General features: G+C 40.8%; 2 protein-coding genes and 2 non-coding genes across 6 annotated transcripts; 1 reads left to right on the forward strand and 3 right to left on the reverse strand.

Annotated features, from left to right (window-relative positions):
- Positions 1 to 856: 856 nt before the first annotated feature.
- On the reverse strand, positions 857 to 4,477 carry EEF1B2 (eukaryotic translation elongation factor 1 beta 2). Of its 2 annotated transcripts, XM_053981840.1 has the most exons (6): positions 4,298 to 4,477; positions 3,981 to 4,103; positions 2,796 to 2,919; positions 2,355 to 2,421; positions 1,557 to 1,682; positions 857 to 1,050 (listed from the first exon to the last, which is right to left on the reverse strand). In XM_053981840.1, exons 1-6 carry the CDS (start codon positions 4,375 to 4,377, stop codon positions 896 to 898), a joined length of 675 nt encoding a protein of 224 aa, XP_053837815.1. In that variant the 5' UTR covers positions 4,378 to 4,477; the 3' UTR covers positions 857 to 895. The 2 variants fall into 2 exon arrangements, with proteins under 2 accessions (XP_053837815.1, XP_053837814.1); XM_053981839.1 differs by lacking the exon at positions 1,557 to 1,682.
- LOC128810389 (small nucleolar RNA SNORA41) lies at positions 1,911 to 2,044 on the reverse strand. The gene has a single exon (XR_008438033.1). It is a non-coding gene; the product is annotated as a small nucleolar RNA SNORA41 (small nucleolar RNA).
- LOC128810386 (small nucleolar RNA SNORD51) lies at positions 2,496 to 2,575 on the reverse strand. Its single transcript, XR_008438030.1, has one exon. It is a non-coding gene; the product is annotated as a small nucleolar RNA SNORD51 (small nucleolar RNA).
- Positions 4,478 to 4,798: 321 nt separating the features above from the next.
- NDUFS1 (NADH:ubiquinone oxidoreductase core subunit S1) lies at positions 4,799 to 19,828 on the forward strand. Of its 2 annotated transcripts, none has more exons than XM_053981837.1 (19): positions 4,799 to 5,035; positions 5,530 to 5,597; positions 5,831 to 5,922; positions 7,327 to 7,434; positions 8,537 to 8,613; positions 8,706 to 8,787; positions 8,896 to 9,026; positions 9,724 to 9,909; positions 11,518 to 11,652; positions 12,036 to 12,150; positions 13,141 to 13,286; positions 13,774 to 13,902; positions 14,892 to 15,021; positions 15,491 to 15,651; positions 17,193 to 17,347; positions 17,925 to 18,100; positions 18,798 to 18,932; positions 19,120 to 19,192; positions 19,473 to 19,828. In XM_053981837.1, exons 2-19 carry the CDS (start codon positions 5,534 to 5,536, stop codon positions 19,562 to 19,564), a joined length of 2,187 nt encoding a protein of 728 aa, XP_053837812.1. In that variant the 5' UTR covers positions 4,799 to 5,035; positions 5,530 to 5,533; the 3' UTR covers positions 19,565 to 19,828. The 2 variants fall into 2 exon arrangements, with proteins under 2 accessions (XP_053837812.1, XP_053837813.1); XM_053981838.1 differs by lacking the exon at positions 4,799 to 5,035 and adding an exon at positions 5,250 to 5,384.
- The last annotated feature ends 533 nt before the right edge of the window (positions 19,829 to 20,361 follow it).

Raw genomic sequence — 20,361 nt, forward strand, 5'->3', positions numbered from 1 at the left:
TCTAGAAACCAATCTGGAGCTGAGTAAACAGCTCAAACTGCTGTTACTGTCACTACTTTTTATATATTTTATTGTGTTTGCATTTTCAGCTATTTTTTTCATGTCTATGTCACGAGCACGTGTCAAGTTTATCGTGTAGGTCAGACAGACCCTGCAGGACCCTGCAGTGGCTGCAGCCCGCGGGCAGCTCCCGGCTCCTGCTCTGCTCCTTGGGCAGGCGCCGCACCCGCGGCACCGCTGGGCTCGCAGCGCCCCCCGGAGGCACCGCCCGCGCACCGCGCGCGCCCCGCGTGGCAGCGGCTCCTCAGCAACATTATTTGCTGCGTTAAGACACAAAACTCGACGTAATTTCATTGCAAATGTTTCCAAGCCTCAGAGGAAAAAAAAAAAAAAAGTTCCAAGTCATGGAACAGGTGAGACGGTACCAGGGTAGTCGCAAGCCTTATCTCTACAGCACTGCAAGTCACTCAGAAGTTAGTTTAATCTCCATCAACGAAGGCCATGGTGTATCTGGTTAGTCACCACCCTTACTAAACAAAAGGAATTTGTACTGTTTACCCACTAAAACATGCACTTTGACTGAGCCCTGCTCCTTTCCCTTAGAACCATCCCTCCCTCAAGAGGAATCCCAGACATTTCCAAAGATGCAATTTCCTCCACAGATGGAGGAAAGCATTTCAGTATTTTAAAGCCATGGTAACGTTAACTCTGAAGTGATGGTCTGCTCATGCTCCTGGGTACTACAGTGAGGTGTCAGAGCAACTTCGAAATTCAGTTTCAGCTTCTGCTTTACCCATTAAGAAAACCTTACATTTGTGAGCTGGATTAAGATTCTGAAACAAGCACAGACACTGCACATTTTTTGCAACAACATTTATTCTAGGTATATCAAGACTTAAATCTTATTGAAAGCAGCTACATCCATTGATTGTACATAGTCTTCAAAAGCTGTTATTCTCTCTTCCAGCATATCTGTTCCAACTTTATCATCTTCAACAACACACTGGATCTGAAGCTTTTTGATACCATAGCCAACAGGTACTAGCTTGGCTGCAAAACAAAAAAAAGTATTTAGTACTCCTTTATTGGTGGAATCTCTTAAAAAACAGACCTAAGAGTGAACTGACCAAAGCAATTCGCAGTAATATAAAAAACCAGCCTTTGGTCCACATTATGGACCATCTAATTAAGAACTCAGCATTCATCACAACTGACTGAAGAAGTTTTTTTCTGTGGACCTCCACCCCCTCCCCAAACCAGTGATGCGGGTGAGTAAAGGTGTTTGCTGCATCAGGAATTGTACAGGGAGATGCAGGAGAGCAGAGCTCAAGTCCTATAGTTTTAAAACCTGTATTTCAATCTTAACCAGGCCACTGAGCTAATAAACCTTTTCTGACCATGCAAAGACACTGAAGTACTGCAGTATTGCAGCTCCCCCATTACAGCTACCTACATTTCATAGGTCAGCAAACAGTGACCACACATCCCACTGCTCATATACTGTCCCACAGGCCTGCACTCTCCCTCTCCCTGCTCTGAAATTTCCCCACACTTACAGGATCCCCAGACCAAGCCATCTGCTTGAATGCTTCGAACACACTCCTCTAGTTTGGCCATGTCTGTCTCATCATCCCAAGGTTTCACATCAAGCAAGATTGATGACTTGGCAACAACAGCTGGTTCTAGGGGAAGAAAATCACCATGAAAAGGTAGGCATCTTCCAAAAACTCATGAATATACTCGCAAACTGGTTTTACAAGAGCAACTTATCCAATTTCATGAGCAAGAACCTGCTCACATTACTGTGACAGGCCTCTGGTACCAAGGTACATTTCTGAAGTAGTGCAGCTGTGTACACCCCAACTTTCAATATGTAGATAAATTTTGTATACACAGATTTCAGCAGATGACAGTGTTTGTTACATAGGAAGTCTTTCTCAGAACATCTGAGAAAGAGCCTAATGCTGTGTAACAGTTTATCTTCCACAGAGGGAATACTGCAACTGCTACAGTTCTGAACAGTTCCAGACCAGTAGCTGTGGAGTAACTTGTGTACTGCAGCAGTTTCTCTAAACTTTTGAAGAAAATCTTTGCATTACCTCCATTTATGTAGAAAGCCCAGTCTCTGGAAAGAACAAGCAGGAGTGTATGAACCAGAACAAAAAGCATGTTAATATTCCTATTTGCTATGGGAAGGCTAAGCTCACTGGCAATTCAAGTGAAGCTAATTACTCCTGTCTCATTCTAGTCAAGCTGATCTATTATTACAGTTAATTAGTCTTTCTAGCCATCCTGTTCAAATGCATGAAAATTAACTCAAGCGTAGAAGATGAGAAAGTTCCCAGCACACATACTTTTGGACTTCTTTGATTCATACTGAGCCAGACGTTCTTCCCTCAGTTTCTTTGCTTCCTCACTTTCCTGAAAGACAAATTTGCAGTTACAGGAAAAAGCACCAAATCTCCACATCTCCAAAGCACTACCAAAATGACTGGCATCTACTCAGATAAAAACAAATCATCACAACTGTCAGCCGAAAGATGGTGATTTTTTGTTTTACTCATCATGTAACCAGTCAAAGTTGGACAGTTCACCCCATTGCAGCACGTTATTTTCTAACTTTTTACCCTCCAAGCTTTCCTATTCTGCAAAGCTAGCAACACTTGAGAATTTCAAGTAGGATCTGTTATCAAGGTCAGAAACATAAGCATCTTCAACTAGGTCAAGGTGAAAATCTGCATACCCGATTTAATTTCTAAAAAGCAATAGGAATAATACAAAAAGGTCACAAGTACCTCCTCATCGTCAGATCCAAAAAGGTCAATGTCATCATCATCTTTGCTATCTGTGGCCGCACCTGTTGTGTCCTCAACATCAGCAGGACCGTATTTTCCCAAAGCCTTCTTTACTCCTGGCAAGCTGAAAGAAAAATGCAGGTATTAGGAACCTCCTCAAACGTCAATACAACCACTGCCAGTTTATCAATGCACTTACAAATCTATTTATAATAAAAAACTTGTGCTAAAAGAGTAAAAACCCGATTTTGCTATTTGAAATCAGAACCTCATGAAAGCCAGCCCCCAATGCTCCTGACATGTCAGCTGTGTAATCTGTGGATATGGGATTAGCTGTAGCTCAAACCTGCCCAACTAAGTACATGGATAGGAAAAGCTTTCTTATTGGAATCCTCTATCTGCACTACATTCTGTCTAGGAGGAATTACCAACTTCTTGTTCATGCTTCCCTAGAACTACTTTCACTTGTTTAAAACCTAGTAAGTCACTGAAAACACATTACTGCATGGTAACTGCTCTTTTCCTACGTTTCAGTGAACACTTTACGCTAAACCCTTGCTCTCAACAGGACAAGAGACTAGAACTTCCTGAATTTACCTTCTCTTGCTGCTCATATGGTCCTGTTATCTTAGAATAAGATCACGGTTGTATTGCTAACGTGAACAGCTGTTACCAAAGCCATAAAACTTGCTTTTGATTTCACGAACCCTAAGCAGTTTCCAGATACTTTGTGAAACCACTTCAGAATCTCAATCCCCTTTAGCATTACAAAAGCTTCAGAAACCGACTAGAGACTGAGCCACCCATTTTTGGAAGAGTTTCCTCCAAAGAAGACTGAGGCTCAGAGAAAGCAGCGTAGCAATACTGACCCTACCTATGCTGTACGTTTTCAGAGAGGCTTGCAGTCTCCACGGATGTCAATACAGCACCTTTCAAGAACACATAAAACCACTAAAAGAGAAAAGAGATACTATTTCCTTTCATATCGCCTTTTCTTTCCATGTCCTTCGGTACCGCAAATCATTAATTTTGTCCTCCATACTGACAGAAGAGGTCTGCCCTGTTTCTGGCACAAAATGCCACGTGGTGCCACTGGAAACCAGTTTTGCTCAAACTGGAAGAAACAAACGCAGCAATTTGTAGGCTGGTTCGGGGAGATATTACAGCTTCGGAGTTTTACTATACCTCGCCTTTTGCTTTTCATACGACTTAATATGATTGTACCACCGGAGAGCGTGGAACAAGTCTGCAGGCGGCGGGGCGGCGATCGCTTCGAAGACTGCTATGTCAGCCTGCGAAGGAACGTACCTGCGGAGAACAAACCGAGTTATCTCCCTTGCTCGAGACACGCAGGAACACATGGAGCAGCGGCGGCCGCCGAGCAGCGCCGCCCGTGCAGCTGCCGGGGTGACTCAGGGCCCTCCCGCGTCCCCACCGCTTGTCTCCGCCAGGCCCGACTCACGTTCCCCGCACCCCGGCACCCTCCTCTCGCCGCCTCTCACCCCTCGATGTAGCTCTTGTCGGCCAGGAAGTCATTGAGGACGCGGAGGCCCGCGGCGGACTTCAGGTCCCCGAAGCCCATGGCGGCGGCGCGCGGCCCACACGCTGCGCTCGCCCCGACCGCCACTGCCGCGGGAAAGGGCCTCGGCGCGCCTGCGCCGGTCTTATATAGTGCCGGTATCCCTCCGCGGCTCTGCACGCAGCTGTATTCCTCCGCGAGAGCGAGCCGCGAGGTAGCTCCTCAGGGGTTGACTGCTGCAGCGCAGGGCGTGCAGCGGACGGGACACCAGAGGTGCGGGAAAGCGTCGAAGTAATAAAAGTGAGGCTGACTATAAGCCCTAGGAAGGTTTGCGGCGTTACACGGCCTTTGTAACATTGTATTGTGGCCACACCCCGCCCCGCTGGCAAAGCGGAAGTTTCCGGAGCTGAGCGAAGGAAGAGACGGAAAGGGCCGGAAACTGCCGAGGGAAGGGCGGTGCGTGTGACGGTGGCCGAAAAGGCTGTGGGCTGGCGGCGGTAATGACGCATGTTATCGTTCCCCTATAGCTTGCCGGAAATACCCGAAGTGGTTCGCTCCGGAGGTTGCCGAGCGCGGACTGCCCTGTACGGAGATTGCCGAAGAGGGCTCCGGAGATAGCCGAAGGAGGCTGAGGTCAGCGGCGGAGAGGCCCGAGGCCGCCGCCGCAGAGGCCGAGGCGGAGCGCAGCCGTCCCGCGGCGCCGCCGCCCGTCCCGCGCCAGGTAACGGCGGTGCCGCCGCGGGCGGCTCGGTGCGCGCGGGTGCCGCTGCTCCGGGCGCCTCCGCCGCCGCCGCTCCCGATGTCCTTGACGGGCCGGGCGACGGGCTGGGGGCTGCCCGGCGGGCGGCGGCGCCTCCAAGGTGACCCCCGCGCCGGGTAGCGCCGTCACCCGCCGTGCCCTCGGCCCCGGGGACGGCGACACTGGGCCCGCCGCCGCCGGACTGCTCCGTCCTGTCCGTGGGGGAGCGGGGCCGGGGCCGGCGCTCCGCTGCAGGCGGCGAGGCCGCTCAGTGACGTTCCTATGTGTGATGTATAGATTGGTAGAGAATCATGTCTTGCCTTTGAAGGAGGTAACTCACTGTCCCATAACTGTATGTGTCGGTGTGCGTACGTGCTCCTTTGCCACTGGTGTAGAACTTCTTTCTCTACCTGTTTAAAACTTGCCGGCAAACATTTGAACTGATAACAACAGTGCTGTTTTCTCTCTTACCAAAGCACCATGCTTCGACTGCTTGCCGTACCCAGGACCTTAGCTGGGGTCACCCAGTCCTCCAGAGTATGTGGTAAGTGTCTGGGGTTTATATCTGGGTCTCTGGTGATAAATGTATGTGCAGTTCATTTATCAGAGGGCACATATGCATACTCGCTTTGCAGGCTAAGGGATTCTGTGTTGCGCTGTTGGTAGAATTGGGATTCTATCAGCACTCTGTAAGGAAAATCAGGAGTAGGGGGTCTGATGGTTTCCATCTAGCAGTAAGTGAAAGTTGTTTTTGTTTTCTTTTTCCATATCCTTCAGGGCGTACAACTGCAACAGCAGCCAGCAACCAAATAGAGGTGTTTGTGGATGGCCATCCTGTTTTGGTGAACCCTGGAACTACAGTCCTGCAGGTGTGGGGAACGGCATTCTCAATTTTCTGGGACTTCTCACTTCTTGGCAGCATGTTCTGTTCCATACAGCAAAAAGCCACCTGCCTTTACATCTTGCATTTTTTTAGGGGTGTTTTAACTGACTGTGATGCAATTTCATGTGATAGAAATCCTTGGGGGAATTGAAAAAGAAAAATATGCCATGGTTGCTTAAAAGAAGATGCATGCAGCATCAATCCCAGCTGCAAAACTTTATTCAATGCAGTAACAGACTTCAATAAATTCTGGTTGAATTTCTGTCTCTGAACACTACGTGACCTTGTAGTCTTTCAGAATCTGTACATTTTGTATCTTATTACAGTGTGTCTTGGGTAAATGAGGGATAGTCTCCTTTCAGTTATTAGTTTTTAGGATTCATAGTGCTCATGCTTATCTGCTTTTATTATTCCTGGTGTGGGAAGAAAGGGAACCTGGATCTCCCAATCTGTACAGAGCATTGTTACTTTTCAGGCTGAAATTTCAAGTAAAGATTTTTTTTTAAGAAGTCATTAAATGAAGATGTGGTATAATGGGTTAGAACATTAAAATACACAGTTTATTTCTAGATATAGCCCTTGTTCTTTGGATACAAATTACAAATTTATTTAGGCATTAGAATTGTCCCCAGCATGAACCTAGTACAAATTTTTCCTAAATGTTACTTTTTTAAATTAGCTTTTCAGTTTAGATAACATGGTTCTTTTTGGTAGAAATTGTCAGAAAAACTAGATCTTGGTAGAGTTTTTTTATTAAATTCGGTGGTATTTCTTCTGGCAGGCATAGCTATAATGCTGTAGCATAGATCCCATTAGCTGTGTGGGTTTTATGCAGGAAAGGCTGTCTTCATCTAGGCTCTGGAAATCTGTTGGCTCTGTCCTCCTGTCTCCATTTCTGTCATGTTGTCTTTGAGTTTGGGGTCTGCTGAAGTTGAAGACTGACTCTGCTGGAGTACCTTTATACAGAGAATATGTGTTGTTGGATTATCAGAAATTGTTATGCTCATGATGCTCTTTTTGTTTTTCAATTTTTATTTTGATGCACTTTTCTGTAAAGAGTGTGTTCTTAAAAAGTTATTTGTATTGCTAGTGCCCTGTTGCAGAGAATTCTCTGTATTATTGGAGGAAAGAATGAAAGAGAGGTCAGTTTTCATTTCCTCAATCACTTACAAAGGTTAGAGAAACTGTATTTGTAATTGATATCCTGACTTTTTTTTTTGCTTTGTCACAATTTTTTATTTATGGTCACTTCTTAAGATGAAAGGTCAAGTGCACTCTGTTCTTCAGCACTGACAGTGTTACTCTTTGAAAAACTGCATAGTGTTTTCTGAGGTGAAACTGAAAAGTCTGACTAAGATTTAATTTTCCTCTGCTTCTTATTTTTTGATAGGCCTGTGAAAAGGCTGGAGTTCAGATACCTCGTTTTTGTTACCATGATCGTCTCTCTGTTGCTGGAAACTGTCGGATGTGTCTTGTGGAAATAGAGAAAGCTCCAAAGGTATTGTTTGTGTTTCATAGGAATTGCAATATGGAATATGCAATATAGAATTCAATAGGAATTTTTTGCTGTGCTTGAGCCTAGTTTAAATCTTATAAGTAATTAGAGTAATTAAATTTTACAAGTAATTAAAATCTTATAAGTAAATAAGTATAAGTAATCCAATAAGTAATTGTTGTCATTCTCTTGGACATGAGCATTTGATAGCTGTGTGTTTTGCTGTTAGATGCATTTTATGCTTTGTAGTTCAAGCTTCAGCCACACATTTTCAGCTGATACTACATAGATAATAAACTTCAGATACTGTATGAATTTAGCTGTAGGATTAGTACCTGCAGGTTCATTGTAAGTAATGATTGCAGTTGGTTAGTAGTTTATATTTTAATGCATTGATATCTGTTGTGAAACAGTTGATTTCAGGAGTGAACACTGTCTTCAGAAGTACTAAGAAATCTCTGCACATTCTTTTAGAGTTCAGTCTTGGATTAGAGATTTATACTCACACATAAAATTTTTTAGCTCACCCCAACTTCAATTCTATACTTAGAGCTTTGTGTATCTGGATATGTTGGGTTATCACTAAAGGTGGAAGTCATGATGTGATTGAAAAGTAAAAGGGATTTGTTTACAGAGTAGGAGTTTTTGTTACTCTTGCAGTAATCTTGAGAAGAATTTTATTACAAGACTTTATACAGGCTTTGTGCAAACAAGTGTCTTGTAAACAATTCATACTCTGAATTCCAGTTCTGGAGGTTTTCTAGATGTCTGCTGAAGCTGTTTGATTTGCCTTGTATCTATTACAACTGACATTCTTAATGCTGTAACTGCTCAAATTAAGACTGGAAATTGTAGAATTTTAAACTGTGAATAAATCATAACTAATTTAACCTTTTTTATATAGCAGATTATTGATAAATATGGCTTCTAGTGACTTTATCAGTTAGACTCTTTTTTTTTTTTTTTTTTTGCTTTGCAGACCTCTTTATTTCTATTTATTTATAACAGATACCTATGCTAGAACTGGGGAGGAGGAGGTGTGGGTTTGTGCCCATGCTGAGAAGAAAAATATTTTTTTCATGCTTGCTTTTTATTGTGATTTCAGCCAGTTGCTGCTTGTGCCATGCCAGTTATGAAGGGCTGGAATATACTGACAAACTCTGAGAAGTCCAGGAAAGCAAGGTACCTTTCTTTTAGCCTCCTTTGACTGATTAGGTGTACTCTCTGCCAAGTGATGTTAAGCTGATATTAATTTAATTCTCTGAACCTAACAGAGAGGGTGTAATGGAGTTTCTGCTGGCAAATCACCCATTGGACTGTCCTATCTGTGATCAGGGTGGAGAATGTGATCTACAGGTACAAAATCCAATTAAATTATGTAGACTTATGTATAATGCTGTTGTCTTAGGTAAAATTGTGCTTTCCAGCAGCCTGGATATGTGTGTGTACTATTGTCTGTTTTAGGACCAGTCAATGATGTTTGGCAGTGATAGGAGCAGATTTAGAGAGAGCAAACGTGCTGTGGAGGACAAGAACATTGGCCCCTTAGTCAAAACCATCATGACTCGGTGTATACAGTGCACTCGATGCATCAGGTAAAGTCCTTTACTGTCACTGAGGAGAGTACTAAGCAGGCATATTTGTGTCAGTTTGTTACTAGTGAAAGAAACCCCATGAGGGGTAGTCAGTTTTTTAAAAAGTTATTTTCTGATTGTATTTAAAAATTTTATTTCTGTTAGTGACTGATAGCTGATTTCCTGGAGCTACCAGACAGGAAATAGAGAAAGATAGCCAATGCATGAAAGTGAAATCAGAGTTCTGCAGGGCAGAACTGCCCCCATGGTGTTGGTGCCAGAAAGCATATGTGACTTCCTCAGCCACAGCTGTAAGATTTATTTATTTTTGATAGCCTCTGGTAGCTATATTTATGCTGTTCTGTAGCCCTGAGATGCTGTACTGGCCAACTTGAGCCAGATGGAAAAGAATACAATGTACCCAACTAGTTCTAGAAAGAACTTGTTATTTAGGACTAATCTTAGTGTAATACAGTGAGTATTGAACTGCTGTGTTTTTTGATATACCTCTCCCTAGTTTATGTAGCCCTTTCTGAATGAAATTTTGGAGATGGTCCTATACGTGGTGGTGCTGACTAACGCACCTAAACAATTGTTTCCTTCTTTCAGGTGTATGAAATAATGTTTTATCTTAAGAAAATGAGATGAGGGCTGAAAAATGTTCTGTGTTGCAGTTGTATATGCCAGATGCGTTTCTCCTTCTTTGTGCACCTACCAGGTTTGCTAGTGAGGTTGCGGGGGTAGATGACTTGGGAACAACCGGAAGAGGAAATGATATGCAAGTTGGTACTTACGTTGAGAAAATGTTTATGTCTGAGTTATCAGGAAATATTATTGACATCTGCCCCGTTGGTGCTCTTACCTCCAAGCCATATGCCTTTACTGCACGCCCGTGGGAGACAAGGTATGTGTCTTAAACCCTACTGAAGACACAGCTTTCTCTGTTTGTTGTACACTTTATCTTATAATATGTCCATCTGTGATACTAAGGATTTTCTCTGGTTTTCATTTTCTGCCTTTTTGTTATAGATTTTTCCATAGACTGAAACTAACACGAATTTTGTTACTTACAGCTTATTTTGTAGACTGTTCTTCCCTTATTTTTACTCTAAAATGTTTTGGACTTGTAGGTTGTGCTGATTGCTTAGTAAAAGATGTGTATAAAGGAAAATACAAATTCATTAACTCACTAATTGTTGAGGATATTATTTAAAATACCTTGTGAAACTAAGCTGTTCAGCCTCAGAGCAGATCTCTGTGTGATTTTCTTAAGTAGTTGTTTAACCCTAAACAAGACCTGAAACACATTCAGGAGACAGAATCACAGAATGTTAAGGATTGGAGTGGACCTTGAAGATCATCTAGTCACAACCACCCCTGCCATGGGCAGGGACGCGTCTCACTAGATCGGGTTGCTCAAGACTTTATCCAGCCTGGCCTCGAACATGCTAATTTGACTATCCCAGTGATACTGAAAATCTCCAGGAGCTGTTGTTGTAAGTAGTCTGGAGGAGCAGAGGAAGGCGGAGGGAAGTGTCTCCTCACACATCGGCTCTCCGGGAAGGTGGAGGGTGTAATTACCAACTGTGTCCGCTGGAAGGCGCCCGAAGCACGGAGCCGGCAGCGGTGCTGAGTGCAAGCCCCGGATCTGTCTCTCCACCAGCAATTTCGTCCTGTCATAAACCAGTGGCACACTGTGACTGAATTGCATCCTTAACCCACCTTCAAGAGATGATAAACAGCAAACAAGGAACACATACAGACAGCAAGGTGTTATATAACACTGCTCTGAGAACGTGTGCAGCAACTCTGAGACCAGCACCTGTTAAACTAATACAATGAGAGCTTATAGCGAATTTGTTTTCACGTGCTCTGGTCAGATCTGTTGTTACCTCAACTCTTTGTGCCCCACACTGGATGCTTTAAAAGACTGTTGTTATTTAACTCAGCAAGCAGCTAAATACCACATAGCTAGTTGCTCATTTCAGGCCCCCATGTGGCATAGGAGAGAAAATTGGGGGGGGAAAATGTAAAATTTGTGGGCTGAAATAAAGACAGTTTAATAGGATAGAAGAAGAAAATTACAATAACGTTAAAAGAATTAGAATGTACAAAGCAAGTGATGCAGACTACAATTGCCCAGCCAGTCCCTGAGCAGCAGGCCCCAGCCAGCTTTCCCCTCATTCACATGCTGAGCTTGCTGCTGTGTGGTGCAGAACATCCCTTTGGCCCATTGGGGTCAGCTGTCCTGCCTCTGTCCCCCAGCTTCTTGTATCCCCCAGCTTCCCTGCTGGTGGGACTGGGTGAGAAGCTGAAAAGTCCTTGATGTGGTGTAAATGTTGCTTAGCAACAGCTAGAATATCCCTGTGTTATCACACTATTCTCACCTAAATCCAAAATACATCTCTATACCAGTTACTAGGAAGAAAATTGTCTCTATTCAGGCCAAAAATAAGACACTAGCTGCTTATATATGAAAGACTGCAAGTGGTTTATTTGTTCTTCTAAACAGGAAGGTAGAGTCAATTGATGTTCTTGATGCAGTTGGAAGCAACATTGTAGTGAGCACGAGAACTGGAGAAGTGATGAGAATTTTGCCAAGGCTGCATGAAGATATCAATGAGGAATGGATTTCTGACAAAACCAGGTGTGTGGATGTGCTTGTACCCACATGTGTTTATGCATACATTAAAGGCATGGTTTGGAGAACCAGAGATGTTCGGTATTCAGCTGTTAGTATTGTAAAGCTACAGTGAAGGAGAATAATTGTAAAATATGTTTTGTAATTCTATAATTGAAGTTGCTGAGTTTTCTAATGTTCTGATTTTTGTAACATTTTTTCACGGTAACTTATTTCTGTTACTGATCATTTTCTGAGTTTTTGAGAAGGAAGTTAAAAGTTAAACTTTCTGGGGAAATATTTCTTGGTTTTCTCTTTTCTAAAAGCCTGCAATTAGAAAACTCACTCACAGAATTATAGACAATTATCTTTGTCTTTGCTCTTTAATGATATTTTTGGTGTTCACTTAGGTTTGCTTATGATGGTCTGAAGCGTCAGAGACTTACTCAGCCAATGATCAAAAATGAGAAAGGAGTATTCGTTTATGCCTCATGGGAGGATGTGTTACCTCGTGTTGCTGGTGTGGTAAGAACAATTTTCAATATAAGTAGTCTAAAATTAATTTCTAAAACTGGATGTATTACAAATAATATCAAATTACTTATATTAAAAATGATTTTTTCTTTAAGTTTAGAGGGGAACATCTGACTTCTAATCCATTGTGTTTCCACTTAAATTTCTTATTTTGACTAATATTTCCTGTTTCATGGATTGGACCTTTTACAGAACTTTTTCTTACCATGATTTCATTTGGAGCATTGGGAGAGAAATTACTTTTATTTAAATAGGAAAGTAAACTGTTTCTTCAGAAATTTAGGAGGAAGCAATTTTCCCAAATACTCTGACCTATCTGAAGTCATCTTTAAATTTATTTAAATTGTGCTATCACCACTTTTGCCATCAAAGACATTAAGTCTGTATTACTTATATCTGAATCGTGCTTTCCTCAGTGCTTTCTCTGTGTGGTGATTGATTCTGCAGCTCAAATGAAGTGCTGCATGACTGCTCTGGATTTTGATTAAAAATTTTATGTGGGTGAAGTAGAATTGAATAACTGTAATTGAACTTTCCTCAAGGATGTTTTTGCCCATGGTACAGTAGCAGGGTTTGTTACAAAAGCTATTTCTTCTCAGATAATACCTTTAAGTTTACTACCAGAGCTTGTGTTATGGAAGTTTGCATTCTGTCTGCACTGTGGCTTCATTAAAATAAAAGCATTCACCAACCTTCCTCTCTCACCACACCAAATGAAAATTAGCTATATCTGAGTGATAACTCAAGTGGTAGAGACCTGCATAGAATACAGAGAGCTCTTCTTTGCTTATCATGAGTTCTGAAGGAGCTGGAGCTGCTGCCTGGTGGGAATCAGACATCAGCGATTGGTTTGTGCTACTCCAGGCCAGCGGTACACTGCTGGCTTTGGCACACCCTAATATAACAAATATTTACCTGGGCTAAATGAGAATTTATTTCGGTGGTTTCTTTTGTTTATGTTTATGTCTCCTTTCTCTCCAGCTCCAGTCAGTGGAAGGTAAGGACATAGCAGCAGTTGTAGGAGGGCTGGTGGATGCAGAAGCACTAATAGCTCTGAAAGACCTACTGAATAGAATGAATTGTGATACACTCTGCACTGAAGAGATCTTTCCTACTGCTGGAGCTGGGTAAGAGGACAGGCAATGTCTGTCTATAATTGGTATGTTAATAAACTTTCCAGTCTGCAGATCATCTCATGACAATATTCTAAAATTAGGAGGAATAACAATTGCTGATGCATTAGCAGGGTTTATTTAAATTTACAGTCCTCACATACAGAGAGTATTTATGGATTGTGAGTTGATTCATAGTCTCTACTCCAGCAAGGGTTGCACACTTACCCCATACTGTACTGAGTGTACAGTTGCTGCAGTTTAACAGTCAGTCACTGAAAGCCAGTTACACTCTGTTGTGAGCTGGATAAGTTAGTCTATTTCTATTTGTGGTGTGAAAACTTTAGTACAGTTATAATTAGTAATTTGGATTGAGAAATCTATTCTTTATCTTTCTTTTCCTGAGATGAAAAAGTATTTTGAGCATTTATAATCTTTACCATAGCTTCATTCCTTCCTTCGACTGAATTCTTATCCTCTTTCTTCCATCTTTTTGTTATAGCACAGATTTACGCTCTAACTACCTGCTGAATACCAAGATTGCAGGGGTGGAGGAGGCAGATGTCCTCCTCCTGGTTGGCACCAATCCACGCTTTGAGGCACCGCTTTTTAATGCTAGAATTCGAAAGAGGTTTGTATTCCTTGGTGGTGAATAAGCACATTAATCCATCTGGATTTGATACAGTGCTCGGTTGGAGTTGCAGGCAGTAACTTGAGAGCATTCATTCAGATGGGATCATTGGATTTAGTTCACCTTTTAGTAAAGGGAATGGTGATTTATGTGTGGAAAAAGGGTAGTACCCTGTAGTGTAGAGGTAGTTCATTCTTGCTTTGACATTTTACATTAAGTTCATCTACTCAGACATTTATTCCTTTGTTGCATTACACAGACACCTCAGATTTTCTGTTTTATAGAAGTCTGTTAAAGCATATTCCTTAAAGATTTATTTTCAGCATCAATTTATTGCTTTTTGTACTGTAACAAATCAGATGTGCTGAATTTAGAAGTCGTCATTCCAGTTTAACATTTTCTTTGCAAAGTAGTGTGGCTTTCCCAAACTTTTGAACATAGCTAATTCAATTTTAATAAGCTGTGAGCCAAATGAGGTCTATAAAAGCCCTGTCCTTCCTAATTTTGGGATCTTTGAAAATACATGATTTTAAACAGTAATGGTGTTGAAATTTTGAAAGGAGAAAATGCAGTGAGACTTTTGAATGTGTATTTTCATGTATTTTTATAAGTCTACCATGAGAAGCTGCAAAAAAGAAAAATTTCTAACCAGCTAAATTTGTCTGTGTTTACCTAAGAAATAAGTGGATTTCTAAAACTGAATTGGCAGAAGCTTGGGGGGAGGAGGGAATTGAGTTACGAACTTGTCACATAAGGTGTGTTGCTGTACTGTTTCTGGAATATATCTAGAGAAATAATCCTTCTAAAAAAGCTAGAGGCTTGTTTAACAGCCAAAATAAAGCTAAACTGCATCTTACCAAAACAATGAATGCCATTTAAATTCCTTTGCAATGCTATTTTAAGCTACTGCTGAAGTTATAATTAGTGGCTTTGGTTGGGTAAAACTCTGTATTTCTTGAATTTTTAAAAAACGTTTGTTGTATTTTCAGCTGGCTTCACAATGACTTGCAAGTGGCCCTTGTCGGCTCTCCTGTGGATTTGACCTACAGATATGAACATCTGGGAGAGTCCCCACAGATACTTCAGGACATTGCTTCTGGCAAACATGCCTTCTGCAAGGTACAGAGAAATTAAGAGTGTGACTGTTAAATTCCACAGGTATTGAGTAATAATCTGAATTCCCCAGAGACAGATTTGAAGAAAAGTACCATCTTGTAGATGGGGTTGCTTTTAATCAAATGCAGAGATGAAGTAATGATTAGTGTGCACCAAGTATGTATAAACTGTGTAATATATTCAGGTGTGTAAAACTTTGCAGTGCAGGAAACTCCTGGGATATTTCTTGACATAAAACAGGCTGTTTTAGGTGCTGCTGTGTGGTTATTGAGCGTACAGTTGTGTACTGAAAAGGTAGTTTCCTGCTTACAGCAGTTTTTCTTGGCTTTATCTCTAAATGAAGCAATTACTATTTTGGAACCGTAGGTTTACGTAGAAGACTTATGGAGAAATTTAGTGATTTATTACATTATCTGTCTCAAGAATTGTCTTTGTAGCTGTGGAATGGATTTCTGATTGTTGGCTTGCACAGGTCCTTGACAATGCCAAAAAGCCAATGGTGGTGGTGGGCAGTGCAGCCCTGCAGCGCGGTGACGGAGCTGCCATCCATGCTGCTGTTTCCACCATTGCACAGAATGCCAGGGCCAGGAGCGGTGCTGGTGCTGATTGGAAAGTCATGAACATCCTGCACAGGTTTGCTTAAAAACTTTTTTGGGAGCAGCTTGCTTGCACATTGGGCTACACAGGTTACCACAATGTATGTGTACAGATTGCTTCCTATATACATAAGCAGCTTATTGGGTTAAAACCTGTAGGGAATATAAAAACCAGAAATACAAGCTAGCAAAAACTTCTTAATAAAAATGGGTTCCTTGACCTGTCTCTCCATGAGTTTTTATAAATTCATGATATTCAAATGTAGAATTTAAGGTTTTGATTTAGACATAGAATACGAGAGGGCTTAATAACATCTACCACAGTAGGATGCACAGCAGACCAGTGTCGCTTGCTAAATGACTGCATTTTATCTAGAGGAAGAAAAACAAAATGGCAAGAGTATTTAAATAATATGGTTTCTTTGTTTGGGTTTTTTTAATGTTCCTTTTACTGTGCAGCTTCTCAACTGAATAGTTAATAGAAATGCTTCAAAGATTTCCATTTGAGAGCTTTTAATCTTAGCTATTCAGTTTATCAGGATATTACTCCTTTTAATAGACAAGCTTCTCTTTGAACAGTCCTTCACCACTCCCTTTCTAAAATTCTGACTGTCAAGTTGACCATCTCTGTAAAGGAAAAATTATTTCACCAAATGTAATGGCTCTCATTTCTGGAGACTCAAAAAATTCCTTCTGCCAAAAGCAGCCCCACTGATGTAAAAATAGTATAGTTAGAGCAGGGCTTGGGCCTCTGAAGGAAACTCGAATATAACATTCTGCTGCTGAAACTGAAATATTTAGTACCAAAATAATGATGAGTTAAAGAACACTCATGATACAAGTGTGGTTTGGCAGTCTTTCATATTGACTTCCACACTTATGGTGCACCATCCGTTCAACCTTAAGTGTAAAAAGCAATCTAACTTATTGAAACTCTATATCTGACTGTGTCAGACAAAATGAGTTATATTGGAAGATCTGTACTCTAGAGAGAGTCTTTTCTTTTAAATAAGACTTGTACCTGATTATGGAGGATTATGCAAAACGGTTGCTTTGGAAAAGGAAGACTGCCAGAAAATTGAATTATTATTTCATTCTTTTAAAAGTGTTTTTATGTGTGAATAAATGAATAGAGATAAAATAGTGGCCTTAAGTCTTTGATGATTTTGAGTAGTTGATGGCCCGGGTCTTTCATGTTCCACATGAGTGCTCTAAATTAAAGGCCTGATGAGTTCCATTCATAGCTGAAATGTCATCTGAAGCATCAAGCTTCACCAGTGAGCTGCATGCCACTAGGTCCCAACTTTCAATATCTGCCTTTATTTTTGCTATCCCATCTTAAATAGGTGAGATTCCCTGTGAAAACTTTAAATGGTGTCAGGTTGTCAAAATGCAAAACTAACTTGATACTCTGTCAAAAATTTCAGCTGCCTTTGAGCTTCATGTTTGTCTTGTTCCTATTAGGAACCTCTTACATCCCTTCAAAGTATTTAGTGTAGAAAAAGAAGTTAAGTCTGTTCTGATGGGAGAGGGAGAATTCTGAAATTACTTAAAGTCATGATGTATTTGTTTCTACAGGGTTGCAAGCCAAGTTGCTGCTTTGGACCTGGGTTTCAAACCAGGAGTGGAGGCAATTAGGAAAAATGCTCCCAAAGTATTGTATCTCTTGGGAGCAGATTCTGGTTGTATAACACGTCAAGACTTGCCAGAGTACTGTTTTATCATCTATCAAGGTAATTAGTAGGTGTAAATTAAGAATGTTGCTATTTTAATAGTTGGAGTAAAAGTGTAAACAGTGGTATAAAACCCTTTGAGGAATTGTAGCCTTTGTTTTCTACCAGGAAAGGGAACTTTTAACACATAATTGAGATACTGGTTACCTATTTCTTAGGTAAAGATGGGAAACTCTTGATGTGTAATAATGTAATATAAACCAGTATAAGGCTTCTGAAACATAGCTTCAGACCTGGCAGACAAAGCAGCATTAGTTTCCAGCTGTTCTATCATACTAAAACATGATCTTATGTTAATCTAAGAATCCTTGTTCCAAGAACCTCCCAAATCTGAGTGACTATAGAGACTGAAGTACCATTTACTCCTGCTTGTAGTCTATTCATTCTCCCCAGAGTATTAGCCAAATAAGACCTCAGAGCAGCCAGCCTCATGGGCTTCAGGTTACTGGCTAAGCAAAACTTAGAAAATCCTTTTTTTATGGGAACACAGAAATTCTGTCTTAGTAAAGCATTTCTATTTATTTTGACTTACTTCTGTCTCATGGTTGTGTACTGTTTCCTCTTTCCATGTATTCAGGGCATCATGGGGATGTGGGAGCTCCCATGGCTGATATTATTCTCCCAGGAGCAGCATATACAGAGAAAGCAGCCACATATGTGAATACTGAAGGTCGGGCCCAGCAGACAAGAGTAGCAGTAACACCTCCTGGGATGGCAAGGGAAGACTGGAAAATTATTAGAGCTGTCTCTGAGGTACTGTTGCTGTTATAAGTTGCTTCTAATAAAAGTATACTGAGAGGTTAAGTTGCTTCTTGTAAACATTTTCCAATGTAAAAAAAGATAGATTTTCAGGAAAACACATTGTTTTAAAAAGCAATGTTCTGTATTGAATCCTAAGTTAATTCTGTGAGTTAAATCGTATTGGTTCCCTTTTGAAGATAGTTCTAATGTTGCGGTTGCTGTATGCTGTTGGAATGCATAATGGATGAAGCTTTGCAAATTTTGCAGGTCTTTGTGAAGTGCTTTCGAGGAAGCTGGTGGGAGCATGCAGTTTATTGCTTTTTAGAAAGAAAACAGCATAGACTCTGAGACCAGGATCTGGTATCATTAGATGAGGTCAAATATGTGCTCACTACTCAGAGGGAACAAGATGCATTGATAATTGCATCGACTTTTACCTCATTTAGTGGTAAGCTAAGGAAAATGCAAGTATGGAAGGGGACAAGTACTTCCTTTATCCTTTGTATAGCAAATAGGTCAGCCTGGTTTTTAACACGGGGAAGTGATCAGAACACTGACTTTGCTTCAGTTTGTGCATTCTAACTGCCTGTGTTTTCAGGAGTGTAGATTTTTCCTCATTTTACTTTAGAGATGTTAATGGATTGGTAATCTAAACCACTCTGAGTTAAATCCCTAGACTTGATGGCATTTCTTTCTGTGAATCTCTCAGTTGGCTGGTTTGACCTTGCCTTACGAGAACCTCGATCAAATACGGAAGCGTTTAGAAGAAGTATCACCCAATCTGGTTCGATACGATGATGTGGAAGAAGCAAACTACTTCATCCAGGCAAATGAATTGGCAAAGGTAAACAAAACTGAAGCATCTTGGCATGATTTAGTGCTGTTACATAGCATAATGCCTTTTTGAAAAATCTTCATATGTAATATGAGAAGCATTTTTTGACCTACACTGAATGCAGAGTTTACTGAACAAATGCTTTGGTAACAAGCTCCTATCATACAGGTGACTTTCTTTTCCTTTCTTACAACAGTTAGCAAAGCAACAGCTTCTTGCTGATCCTCTTGTTCCACCTCAGCTCACAATAAAAGACTTCTATATGACAGGTATGTATAGGGTGGTCTTTCCATTCTGAAACCAGAACATTTTACTTAGCTTTACAGTAAGGTTCTTATGATTTGTTTAAAGCTGTCCACTAAGATACATAGGATTTGAGTCTCTTGAAGAAACAAAATTTTTCAGTAAAATTATTTGGAATTTACATAAAGCACAGACTGTATTTTCAACTAAGTGATTTTATTTATCCTCTTTGTATCCAGTCTTATACTAAATTTATTTTGTATTGTGTCTGTGCACTGACATGTTTGGATTTTTTTTTTTTCACAGATTCCATCAGTAGAGCATCCCAGACAATGGCCAAGTGTGTGAAAGCTGTTGTTGAAGGTGCCCATGCTGTAGAAGAGCCATCCATCTGCTAGAGACTAATCAGACTTCCACCACCTTCTTCTAGGTTTTTGTTGCAGTTAAAGCTGTGACTGATACATTTTTTTCAAAATCTATTTGACAGGCTGTTGTATTTTTTTTTTCTTCCTTCATTCACATTTTCATCGCTTCAAATAGCCCCATCATACTATAGGACTGTTGTTGTGTCTGAGGCAACATGCAGCACTCAACTTACTGTACCCAGAGGCAGGGTACATGATGATTGTATACAAATAAATTATAAATACCAAGCCACCCCATTACTTGTGTAATTCATGTAGCTCATACTTCTTCCATGAAAATAATTCAGTAAGCAACTCAGACTCAGTAAATCTGGATTTTCTAGAAAGGGGTTTACATGGCAAAAATACTAGATTGTCACTTCCTTGCAGAGTATCCAGGTATGTTAATATTAAACCCTGGTCAGAATTTGAATGCTATTTTTGTAATGTACTTCTAAAGCAAGTTGTCCCTCATACCTAGGTTATGCCAATGTTCAGACCTATCTGTGCTCTGGATACTTGTATGTTTCTTCATTTTGTTTCAGTTGAGACTACTCTTGGAGGAAATACAAATCATTTTGATATTGTGGAAAAAAAATTGCAGCCTTCACACAACTTCCTCATACTGAGAAAGTATTTAAAAATTAGCAGAAAGACTAAAGGCCTTTATACCAGTTCAAATACAGAAAAAAGTTCTCAGAATAGTTTCTCTATGCATTGATCTTTATACAGCAAAGTGGGGGAAGGGGTTGTGTGTGGTATTTTTTAGTTGGGTGGTTGGGGGTTTTTTA

This window comes from Vidua macroura, chromosome 7 (assembly GCF_024509145.1).
Source record: "Vidua macroura isolate BioBank_ID:100142 chromosome 7, ASM2450914v1, whole genome shotgun sequence".
Lineage (NCBI taxonomy): Eukaryota > Metazoa > Chordata > Aves > Passeriformes > Viduidae > Vidua > Vidua macroura.